Source organism: Cupressus sempervirens, chromosome 7, assembly GCF_028749045.1.
Source record: "Cupressus sempervirens isolate cs-2001-9-10 chromosome 7, ASM2874904v1, whole genome shotgun sequence".
Taxonomy (NCBI): Eukaryota; Viridiplantae; Streptophyta; class Pinopsida; order Cupressales; family Cupressaceae; genus Cupressus; species Cupressus sempervirens.
Genome location: NC_143124.1, coordinates 405,950,115 through 405,963,425, shown reverse-complemented (window position 1 = coordinate 405,963,425; position 13,311 = coordinate 405,950,115). Strand labels below are relative to the sequence as shown.

At 32.4% G+C, this 13,311-nt stretch overlaps 1 protein-coding gene across 1 annotated transcript; it reads right to left on the bottom strand.

The window, feature by feature from the left end:
• Positions 1 to 9,913: 9,913 nt before the first annotated feature.
• Positions 9,914 to 12,373, bottom strand: LOC149547241 (G-type lectin S-receptor-like serine/threonine-protein kinase SD2-5). The gene has a single exon (XM_089794718.1). It carries the CDS (start codon positions 12,371 to 12,373, stop codon positions 9,914 to 9,916), a length of 2,460 nt encoding a protein of 819 aa, XP_089650844.1.
• Positions 12,374 to 13,311: the final 938 nt, after the last annotated feature.

Sequence of the window (13,311 nt, the reverse complement as noted above, 5' to 3'; positions counted from 1 at the left end):
TTCATTAAACAACTCTAAAATTGTTTAATATATATTAAATTATAATAAGTCCACTATATAAACTATATTAAAATCTCTTTTCTTTTAATTTTCTTTTATTTAAAAATCTATTTGCTTAGATTGACTAATAATTACACTTCTTCTACTATTAACTAATCTTAATTAAATTTCATTTAACTAGATTAGATAATAAACCATATAAAACTAATGTATATTAATAAAATTCTAATAAGGGAAGATTTCAATAATATCTTTAATTCATTCCATGCTTTGATATATTATTTTTTGTGAAGTTTAAGGATAAAGAACTCTTGGTTATGAGAAATGGAGAAATATCTATCCTTGAATAAAATAGTCTCAGTACGACGGCCATATCTCCCTAATGAACCGTTGGATCGGGTTGAAATTTAAATATGTTGGAGAGGGCCAAATTGCGCCATTTCTGACTGGAGTGATCAAATAAATTCGATTCCAATAAAAAGTTATGAATAACTGAGGTCGATTTTATCCAAGGGGCAGCGACAGGACAATTAAATTTTTTTTTCTTAAAATGTAATTGTTCTCTAAATTTATCCAATAATTTCACTAATGGATTTGGCCATAAATCTTGAAACCATTTTCAAATCTATTTCAATTTGATTCTAATTCGAACCCAAACCCATTTTCTCTTTTTTTTAAAAATTCATGCATACAATTTTCTCAAATAAATTTAATTGCCCAAATTGAAAATGCATACAATAAGAATATGAAATTCCTCATAAGACATATGGAAGACACGAAGAAGTTAGGAATGCATGATGTGGAAATAGCATAAGAAAAATCACAAGAATCTACCCGGATTCTTATGCTAATTCGCTCTTCGTCAGAAAAACCTATAGAGAAAGCTCCCTTCTTCAGAGTTCTTGAGTCCTCCAATGCTCCAATTGCTCTCCACCTCCTCCCTAAGCTTCTATGAATGCCTGAATATAAAGAGCTCTCAAGAAACCTTTGGATTTCTTCTTGAAACCGCTGAAAGGTGTCACCAACTAAGCATGGGTCTTTTCCAACCTTTTTGATGAGTCATAGAGTTGTAGACACCTTGTGCTTAATTGATGCACTAACCTCCGTGTTGTTGACACATGTTAATTCTCATGTAAGCTTATAACTCCAATTTACTTTTTAAATAATCTCTATTTAAATTTTATAACTTTCATTTTAATTTTTATAACTTTTATTATTATTATTATTTTATTTATTACTTTATTATTATTTTATAATTATTATAAATTTTAATTTCTAGTTTTCTTTTATTTAATTCTTTTTCCCCAGTAATTCACATTTAATTAATTACAATCAAAATATCAAAGATCATGATATTTTATTAATTTTCTCAAATAAATAATTTATTAATTAAATCAATTTATTAAGACTTAATTAATGAAAAATTCACCATAGACCTCCAAGATAAAATATGAAAATCCATCATAGAACAAATCATACAAAATAAATTTAAAGGGTTAAAAATCGTGAAATATGTCATCCGACACATTCGATGGGTATTCAACTCAAACACTTGTCCTAATTTTTGCAATTAGGACAAATGGCTGAAAGGGTTGGGATTTGGACTTGAAAATTTATCTCTCCTCTCTTATCATTGAGATAATGTGATAGGGTATGCTCATCTTGGCAATTCAGGGAAGTCGATACTCGGTACCAGCAACCTGCATAAAAATCATGCATGTACAAACACAATATATACTAAACTAAATAGACAATGGTAGGAAGTGGTGCATCGTGTAGATCCCAACTAGCAGGTGACTATGACTCCCTTCCTTAACCATATCAGACACGCCATACAAAAGTAAACATGCAAGACAAACACGCACACCACACACATGCAAGTATGGGGTAAGTATTCATAAGAAAACACATATGATAATAAATCATCTTACTAATCATCATTAATAATTGAAAGCAATGTAATAATCATCATCAATAATTGTAAACACTAAAAATAATCATCATACATACATGAAATGTAGAATTTCAAGTAATCTCATCACATAATAAATTGAATCCATAGCACAATATCTAATAATCTCAAAAGAATGCTGCTAACCAACAACATAAAACTAGTTCTAAAAGAGTTCAGCAATGATAACAAAATGTGAACTAGGGGCAGGCACTACATCCACCCCCCCTGAGATTAGGCTTACTCTTGGAAGCCTACAGGAATGAAAAACTAAGATACTCACGTTGCGGGTCCCATTGAACTCTTTTCCCTCTATAGAAAAACATGATTCCACTAAGGATATTACAACACCTTTAGAGCAATATGATTCTGGTTTAATGGTAAACCTTAAACTATATCAATCCAACATTTATTCTTTTAACAACTACTAAAATAGATCCCTTAATTTATTCTAAACAAGAGCAACTTAATGATTGCAAAGAAAAAAAGAGGTTCACTACCTTACAACATAGATAAAAAATACATGTTTTGTAGCTAGAATGAGTTTCAATTTTTAGTTTTGCCTTCGTTTAGATTTTCAGTAAAAATTTTAGTTTTGAAAGTTAAGTGTTGAAATATAAAAAAAATATGCAAGTAACAGATTTAAGTTTTGTTTCAGTTCACCTAGTTTCAAATTTTCAGTTTGAAAAAAATACACATGATAGTTTTAAGTTTTTGTTTTATTCAACTAATTAATAACTAGTAGCATTTCAATATACCTAGAGCTCCCAATGTTGAAACTCGGGCTCTGATACCAAATGTAATGCCCCGCCAAGGGATCCAAAGAATTTTACTAAGTTTGCTAAACAATTTTTTTTTTAAACATGAAAGATAAAACCATTCATAACATTTGCGGAAGCAATAGCAACAATTCAAATGAAAATAAACATAGCATATATACATAACAGACTACATTCTTTAAAGATCCCTTAACGTTGTATCACATCTAAATTAGTTATTCATCTAACATCCCATCTTTATGAAATAACAATGATACATCCAATGTACTTAAACAATATACAAGTGTCCTTTTGTAATTATGTTTTAGTTTTAGCTCAATCATCCACTGTACATATCACAGGGTATGAAAAGCTTAAAAGAATAAACATCCAAGTAAATAAAGTACATCATCATCATCTAATATTAATCCATGATGCAATAACATAAATGAAACCACATATCATATATGATACATCTTCACAAAAGATATAGACATCCATCACAAAAGATAACCATATATCACAAACATAAATAACTAAGTGCACGGTTCCTCCCAATTGTAAATAGCATCATTACACCATTGTGGATCTAGTCATCCCTCTGTGCGTAACATTCCAAAGCATCGAAGAGATCATCGGTATTAACATAGTACGAATGTCACTCCTAAAACATCCTACTAACATGCAAAGTAAAGCATAATAAATCATCAACTAACATATGCAAAGTAAAAAAAATCATCAATATAAGAAACATACCAGTAAATACATTCATCATAAGGTATATTATCCATCATAACAGTCCAAGAACATAATGAAGAATAAATACCAACCAAGGATACTCCAGCCACGGTGTCTCGGATGGATCTCAAATGATAAGAGTGAAAATACACTACCACCCAATCGTGTGGAATTTAAGTGGTCCACTCCCACCGTGCTGAGGAGATAATCTCAAGTTCCAAATAGGATATCAATATACGAAGCACAGATCTCTATAAGTCTAGGAATTCTAAAAGTATACTAACTCAAAGGTTCCATCACACAAAATTGACATCTAATTCTTAGAAGCACACAAAGACATGTAGGAAACCTACTCTGCAAGCGGGAAAGTGTCATCACATTTATCACGTACAAGTTACCCTGGCAGTTAGCTAAACTCCACGGGTCCATACTGATCTCATGCGACCACTAGTATCCTTTCACACTGACGAGAGATACTATGGAATGCACGGTCGCAACCATGCATTCTCACTACTCCCATCCTAGCCTATATAAGCACTCGAGGCATGGGCGAGAACATCAACAATTATCTTTTTATGTTCATTTAATCCACATTTAGTGTGTAAATGTTATCACTTATTAACCAAACTTACAATGAGTTACCCAGGTAGCCACTTAGGGCCCCAGCCCTCATTGCAAGCCACTTTCCGACACTACAAGTAGATTACCTACCCTAAACTCATGAAATCATAAATCTTAAAATCATAAAAGATAATCCATAATAAAATCATCAAATATGCATAAAAACATCAAATATCTATAATAAGAATCATCAAATCTCCAAGATAAGAATCATCAAATCTCCATGAGCATTTGAACAAGCATCCATAGAAAATCATGACCACAACCATTCTCTATTGGCAACTGAAGACATCACTGATAATCATAAGTATCAATTGGTTCTCAATAACCAGAATATATCTCAAGATAAATAGTTCTCAACAAGCAACCAAGAATATCTCAAAATAATACTGATCGAAGACTCCAAAATGGTTGAGTCAAACATGTCACAACATGACATCATCAAGAAATAAATCCACATTTTAGTCCCATCATGGCGACTAAAAAATAATCTAAGGATAACTGATCGATGACTCAAAAATGATTAGCTCAAGTGTCTCATACACATACCTCCCAGCTTCACACATGAAGACTGATGAACAATAACAATCAGTAAATACAAATATTTCATAGAGCATACGATCACATTACCATGGTTGGGCTTATAAAGATCGAGACCAAATAAAATCAACATGCCATCATATCTCATAACCCTTGAGCCTCTGGTAACAACCTAGGACTGGTCAACACTAGTCAACCCAAAACCCAAAACAAGAAGCATATAAAATACAAGATGTAAACACATGTTTTGGTTTACTAAATTCACATAGTTGAATAATGTGTAGGAGTTTTTAGTTTTCTGGTTGCAAGTATACTTCAAGTGTTTTAAGTTTCATTATTTGACCTACAAGCCAACCCATTTGTTCTCTGATAGAATTATTCTAAGAATAAATTAGGGATAAATATTCACTAAACTGATCATCATTGACCTTAATTAAATTGTCCTTTATATTTAACCATGATCCATATTCTAATTGATTAACCTTTCGACTTTTTTAGGATCCTTATTCATTATATTATAAGATGACCAATTATCATTCTTCGAATAAGATATTATAACTTTATTAAAATGATCAATTATATCAATCAATTAACATAGGTCCATATTCTAATAGTCCTCAATTAAAATATTACTAAGTTTTCACCATTAAATATCTAAGGTCATCATTCAAGTCATAAGAATAAGACCTATCAACTTGATATCAATATTTCTACATTCTTATTAAAAGAATTATATCAATTAAATCTTCATTACTTGACTTAATTGTTAATTAAATCTAATTAACTCTCATTGATTGATTTAATTAATAATTACATAATCATAGAAACGTTCCAATTAATATCAGTTGACTAATAACTAACTATAATTCTATGTGATAAAAGTCAACTATAATTCAATACTCAAAAGATCATATTAATAATTCAATAATAATTATTGAAAATCTTAACTGACCATATTCGTCATCTTCTAAAGAATACCAACATTTCTTTAACAAATTTGTATTATCATTAATCTTTTTAAATAAGACTCTATCACACAACTTAATTATTAATATCATAGTTATAATATCAACTCAATGAATATCAATTGATTAAAAATTAATTATAATCCAACTCCAAAATTTATTATCTTTTACCAAGCTTTAATCAATAAATAATCTTCACTAGATTAACTCTAATCAAATTTGTTGATATCTATTTAAACCATTATTTATTAATAGTTTGCTAGTCCTTACAAATATTAATAAATAATAAACTCCTCAAACTATACATACTCAATCTATAGAATCATTTCATAAACTCATTAGTTAATATTTGGCTAGCTCTTAACTCCATTAAGGTATTCAAACATATTAACCAGTAACATAATAATTAAGTCTTAATCCAATACCATTCAGAGTTTCTAAATTTAAATCAACATAATATAAACTATCATCTTACAATTATTTAATCAATATTAAAATCATCTATTAGACTCCATTTTCTAATTGTTCTAATAATATTTTGTCTATATAAACGTTGTTTGAAAGAGATCCCTATCACAAACCAATAAGACTCATTGTAGATTTTAACATGAATAATCTCCAAATTCTTAACATTATCATCTTCATTAAACAACTCTAAAATTGTTTAATATATATTAAATTATAAAAATTCCACTATATAAACTATATTAAAATATCTTTTCTTTTAGTTTTCTCTTATTTAAAAATCTATTTACTTAGATTGACTAATAATTAATTACATTTCTTCTACTATTAACTAATCTTAATTATATTTGATTTAATTAGATTAGATAATAAACCATATAAAACTAATGCATATTAATAAGATTCTAATAAAGGAAGATTTCAATAATATCTTTAATTCATTCCATGCTTTGATATATTATTTTTGTGAAGTTTAAGGATAAAGAATTATTGGTTATGAATAATGGAGAAATATCTATCTTTGAATAAAACAGTCTCAGTACGACGGCCATATCTTCCTAATGAACCATTAGATCGGGCTGAAATTTAAATATGTTGGAGAGGGCAAAGTTGCACCAATTCTGACTCGAGCCATCGAATAAATTTGATCCCAATAAAAGGTTATGAATAACTAAGTTCGGGTCTATCCAAGGGGCAGCGATAGGACAATTAAAAATTTTTTTCTTAAAAGGTAATTGTTCTCTAAATTTATCCAATAATTTCACTAATGGATTTGGCCATAAATCTTGAAACCATTTTCAAATCTATTTTAATTTGATTCTAATTCGAACTCAAACCCATTTTCTCATTTTTTTAAAATCCATGCATATAAAACTCTCAAATAAATTTAATTGCCCAAATTGAAAATGCATACAATAAAAATATGAAATTCCTCAGAAGACATATGGAAGACACGAATAAGTCAAGAATGCATGATGCAGAAATAGCATAAGAAAAATCACAAGAATCTACCCGGATTCTGATGCTAATTCGCTCTTCCTCAGAAAAATCCACAGAGCAAGCTCCCTTCTTCAGAGTTCTTGAGTCCTCCAATGCTCCAATTGCTCTCCACCCCCTTCCTAAGCTTCTATGAATGCCTAAATATAAAAAGCTCTCAAGAAACCTTTAGATTTCTTTTTGAAACCACTGAGAGGTGTCACCACCTAAGCATGGGTATTTTTCAATATTTTTGATGAGTCATAGAGTTGTAAACACATTGTGCTTAATTGATGCACTAACCCCCGTGTTGTTGACACATGTTAATTCCCATGTAAGCTTATAACTCAAATTTACTTTTTAAATAATCTCTATTTAAATTTTATAACTTTCATTTTAATTTTTATAACTTTTATTATTATTATTTTATTTATTACTTTATTATTATTTTATAATTACTATTAATTTTAATTTCTAGTTTTCTTTTATTTAATTCATTTTTTCCAATAATTCACATTTAATTAATTACAATCAAAATATCAAAGATCATGATATTTTATTAATTAAATCTATTTATTAAGACTTAATTAATGAAAAATTCACCATAGACCTCCAAGATAAAATATGAAAACCCATCATAGAACAAATCATACAAAATAAATCTAAATAATTAAAAATCATGAAATATGTCATCTAACACATTCGGTGGGTATTCAACTCAGATACTTGTCCTAATTTTTCATTTAGGACAAATGGCTCAAAAGGTTGGGATTTGGACTTGAGAATTTATCTCCCCTCTTTTATCATTGAGATAATGTGATAGGGTACGCTCATCTTGAGAATTTAGGAAAGTCGATACTCAATACCTGCAACCTGCATAAAAACTATGCATGTACAAACACAATATATACTAAACTAAACAGACAATAGTAGGAAGTGGTGCATCGTGTAGATCTTGACTAGCAGGTGACTACGACTCCCTTCCTTAACCATATCAGACATGTCATACAAAAGCAAACACGCAAGGCAAACATTGATGCAGGAGCATCTTGCATGGAAAAAAAATTGAAAAAAAAAAAATGTGGAGGAGAGAGAAAGTGACGAAAATTAGAGGAGAAATAATAAAAAAAATAAAAAGGAGAAAAGAAAGGAAAAGAGGATTTTTATTTTCGAGGTGCATAGGTGGCATAAAATAGAAAAATAAGAAAAATAGTTGTCATTCCATTAATCGAGGTGAGTGGTTAGAATTTTAGAAAGTTATGAATATTGTAGAAAGTTGTGGATAATGTAGAAGGTTGTGGAAATTGTAGAAGGTTGTGGAGGAATTCTAGAAGATTTTGGATAAATCATGTATTTAATATTTGTTGGGTGCTTAGTTGTATTTGGGTGAGAATTTAATAGTTATTTAAAGATAGTTGTATTTACCTTTTATTCCACATTGGTTGTGTTTGTAATGTCTTGGGTTAGAAGTGCCTATTTAAGCAAGGCTTATTATCATTTGTAATCAAGCTCAAGGGGGAAGCTTCAGGAGTAGAAGCTCAAGGAGAAGCTCGAGGAGTGGAAGCTCAAGGAGAAGCTTGATATGATCTTGTGGGTGTTGTAAGCATCTTCAAGTATAATAAAATTTCTTGTGAAGCATTTTTTTAATTTCTCTTGGTCTCTATATTGTTGCTTTCTTGATTGTGAGCGAGTAAGGGTGGTGTGGCCCTCTATCAAGTGGTATCAGAGTTGTACCTTCATTAGTGGTATTAGAGCGTACTGTCATTAGTGGTATCAGAGCAAAACCTCTATCAAACATGCACACTATACACATGCAAGTATGGGATAAGTATCCATAAGAAAACACATATGATAATAAATCATCTTAATAATCATCATTAATAATTGAAAGCAATGTAATAATCATCATCAATAATTGTGAACACTAAAAAAAATCATCATACATACATGAAATATAGAGTACCAAGTAATCTCATTACATAATAAACTGAATCCATAGCACAATATCTGATAATCTGAAAAGAATGCTGCTAACCAACAACATAAAACTAGTTTTAAAAGAGTTCAACAACGATAACAAAATGTGAACTAGGGACACGCACTACAATTTATGTACAACTAAGTCAGTACTGTTACAAGAATATAGAATAGTAGTCATGCACCTTTGATATTAATAAACTTACAGAATTCATCTATACTAATTCTCTCCAAATACAAGCAGCTACTAATTCTTCGATAATTTTCGAATGAATTGTTATGTAGCAATCAAACGATGAACAATAATTGCTACTTTTCTCCAAAATGCAACTTATGTAACTTTGCCATGGCAACCACCTAAACTAACATTTATTGTGCGTCAGTGTTTGAAGAAATGACTACATGTATACATAACTGCGCAACACCCAATATTTGTGTACTTATTAAAATGAAAAATACAGACATTACAACCTATAAAAATATGACAGTGAGTAGTTTATAGCATTTCAAACTCTAAAAACCGACAAAAAATTGTTAGATGCTCCATCTCTTAATATTACATACAGTAGTTTATAGCATTTCAAAATCTGAAAACCGACAAAAAAAATGTTAGATACTCCATCTGTTTTTGCTGGTTCAACTCCAAGAAAAAACTATTAATTGCTCAGCTTTTATGTAAGTAAATAAAATAAAATTATGCGAAGTCCATTTAAATCAGAATCAACATAATAGGAGAGAACCCTTTTATGACCATGGGCTGAAGCGATTGTTATATTACAGAAGTTTTTTACACAAGTCTACTTAAGTTATTATAGCGGTTAGCGGATTACATATTTACTATGAAGACGTACTCAAACATTTTAGAACATGAACAGAGATCATGGGGATTTTTTTTCCTAGAAGAAAATCAACAAACATATAAATTATCTAGGTCCGGATAAAATAGACGGCTCGGGTGAGAAGATAGACTGCTGGTAAGATGAAACTGTCAAGCATGATACCGCGGAAGGAAAATCATTAAACGTGTCTATTAATCCCTCCAACGCCTTCACCACAATGGACATCGCTGGTCTTCTCATAAAATTGCCTTGGACACACCACATCCCCACTTTTAACAATTTTACCGCCTCTTCCATCCCCATTTCCTCATCTTCAAGTCCTGGAAACACCAGATCTATTAACCTCCCTTCCTCCGCCTTAACTTTTAACAGTGAAAATAAGTCGTCTGAAAGCTCTCTGCTTCGTTTTCCACTGACAATTTCTATCACCATAACTCCAAAGCTATATACATCTGCCTTCTCTGTGAAATGCATGTTCAACAACTCTGGTGCCATATATCCTGGTGTCCCTCTCATCATAGTTATCACTTCACTTTGGTCTCTGTTAACCAGCTTTGCCATGCCAAAATCTGACACTTTGGCATTGAAATTTTGATCCAGAAGAATATTCTGAGGCTTGATATCAAAATGAATTATCTTCTCTCGACAATCTTCATGTAAATATGTCAATCCTCTTGCAATATTCACAACTATTTTGTTTCTAGTCCTCCAGTCTAGGAAATGTTGATGCATATTGTTAAAAAATATCCATTTATCCAGAGATCCATTCGGGAGATGCTCGTATACAAGCATTCGATGGGAGTTTTCGGCACAGAATCCCTTCAGACCTACTAAATTAAGATGAACAGCTTTTCCTAGGGTTTCGATTTCTGCCCTGAAATCCCTTTTCCCTCGACCTGCTCCATCAAGTCGCTTCACTGCTATCTTTGAGCCGTCAGCCAAAACACCTTCGTAGACTGAACCGAATCCCCCGCTTCCCAGCTTCGTACTAAAGCTATTTGTAGCATCCTTCAATTCCTGAAATGTGTAACGTAGAGGTAAGCCTTCTGGCCAATCTACCTCATCTTCCTCGTTATCTTCATCATTTTCTTTCTGCTGTCTTCTCTTTCGAGACTTCATTATAAATGCCCACAATAAGATTGACAGAGCTATTGCTCCACCCACAGAAGCGCAACTGATAACAACCACTGAGGAATCAAAGCCTTTGGACCTAGACTGGATTTTAATGTATGCAGTGGAATTGTAAAACTTCTCCCCTGGAGTCATTGTTATTATAGAATAGATATTGGACTCTAGATAACAATAATCCATAGAAGAATTGGTTCCGTACCTGAAAAAAGCAGCTTTGCAAGAGCAGTTTTTGAGGCAAAGTGTTTTACATTCTACCCTTGACACCAACCATGGCGTTGAAGAATTTTCATATAGATAAATAAAATACGCAACGTGTTCAAGTTCCAAAAATTGATGACCTTGGAGCCTACTCCTCTGTGAGCAAACTAGAGGAACGCGTGGAGCACATCCAGATGTGGGTTTCGTGGCATCAATCAGTTGAAAAGCATTGCCATCTCCTGGACAAGTGCACTGACCGTTTAGGCAAACGCCATAGTCCCCGCATGATGCTGGAGAAACACAATCAGGCACTGATGTCCGGAAAAATGGTGCAAAGACAACACAAGATCTTCCTTCTGTTTCTTTTACCAAGCTCGCTCTCAAAATCCCATCTGAATCTATTTTATTGTAAAGGGTGCCGCTGGGTATTTCTATTCTATATACAGGCGATGGTTGTCCTTGAGAATAATAATTGAGGTACTGATCATCAAACTGGACATAAGATAACTCCACATGCAGAGGTTCCTCGGGGTATCTGTAATACATTTGAGCCGGTGCGGAGGTTGTAAACATAGCGAAGTCATCGTGAAGCATGGTACAATAGAAACGACCCGGGGTTGTATTCTTTGGAGAGATGTTTGAAATAAATTTCCATCCCACCATATGTTTCATCCCTCGCAGCCCAGTATCAGTTGGATAATCAAAAGACTGCCAGATGATCCAGCCAGAGGTGTTAAATAGAACAAGGTTCCCAGATTCTTGTATCTCCATCCTTTGAAAAGCTTGGGTAGATGTATTTGTGGACCAGACAAGAGTGCCATCTGAGTTCCTTAATACAAGCTCTCCCAAGGAGGTCAGTGCTAGAGCTGCGTTTTCTTGCAAAATCTGGTCTCTGTTTGAACTCCACACCATTTCCATATCAAGCAGCCTACCATCACTAGCATAGACAAGAAAGAAAGTTGCAAATAGGTAGCCTGTTTCACAAGGGCTGCCATAGCAGAAGAATCCACATCCATACTGCAGAGTCATATTATTGTATGAGGTATTGCTGCTCAGAAGGATCGGTCGGGCAAGTGCATCGTTGGAAACAGAGGGTGTCAGGATATCTAGAGACTGGAAATTGTTTCTCCAAGTTCTGCCTCCATAAGCAGCTGTTGGAGTGATAGCAAGACTCTCTGGAAACAGTGAGCAGGATATAAGAAAGGGTGGCAGCATTAGAGAAAATAGAGAAGAGGGCAAAGAACAATCCCTTGCCATCATTTTTTGAAGCAGCTATTATGTCTAACAGAGATACCGCTGAAAGATAACATGCTCGGATGAAAGACGATTTTAATATTATAACAGAGGAGTTAGGTTAAACTATAACGTCAAGTTCAAAAAAATCAATGATGTTAAAGTTCGAGTCTATTGGGTTAATAGAGACTGGGGAACCTAAATAGGACCGGGAAAGTATGGCTTGCAAAGTCTTCGCGGACACCGTAAGAAAAGTACGTACTGCCAAATTAATTGGAATTGCAATTATTTCACTGCCGTCAAGTTGGATATCAGATTTTCATATTTATTTCAGGGAGAATAAATAGTTGTAACTTGTTACTATTCCAGCGGTGGTGTTGTCTAAAATTTAAACTAAATGGTAAATTTTATCAAGGGAACATTTGTAGGTTGAAAACAATAAAGTGTTTCTTTAGGTAAGATTTATGTTAGTCAATGCTTCAAAGTCATTAATGGACTGTCAAACTTTTCACTTTTATAATACTCGACCGCTCATCATTAATGGGCTATGTAACTTTTATCTTTAATTATAGTCAATATATTGACTAGCGATGGGAGCTATAGAAGCTCAATTAGAAATAAAAGTATAGCTTGGTTTTATACAATGTGTACTATATGACCTCATTTGGTAGCTCATTGGGAAAACATTGATGTTTGTGTGAAAAAATTGTCAGCACAGAAATTATAGTTTCAAATCAATTTTACAATGTGAAACAAAACATCTTAGCAAAGGACTCATACATTTTTTGCATAAATAAGGAGAGAGGGTGGGAGAGACATATAAAGTGGGCCAGGATGGGTAGAGAGATCAAGCAATAATAAGATTGACAAGAGATAGAGATGAAAGAATAAATGTTGAGAGGTGAAGGTATGGACTCTAG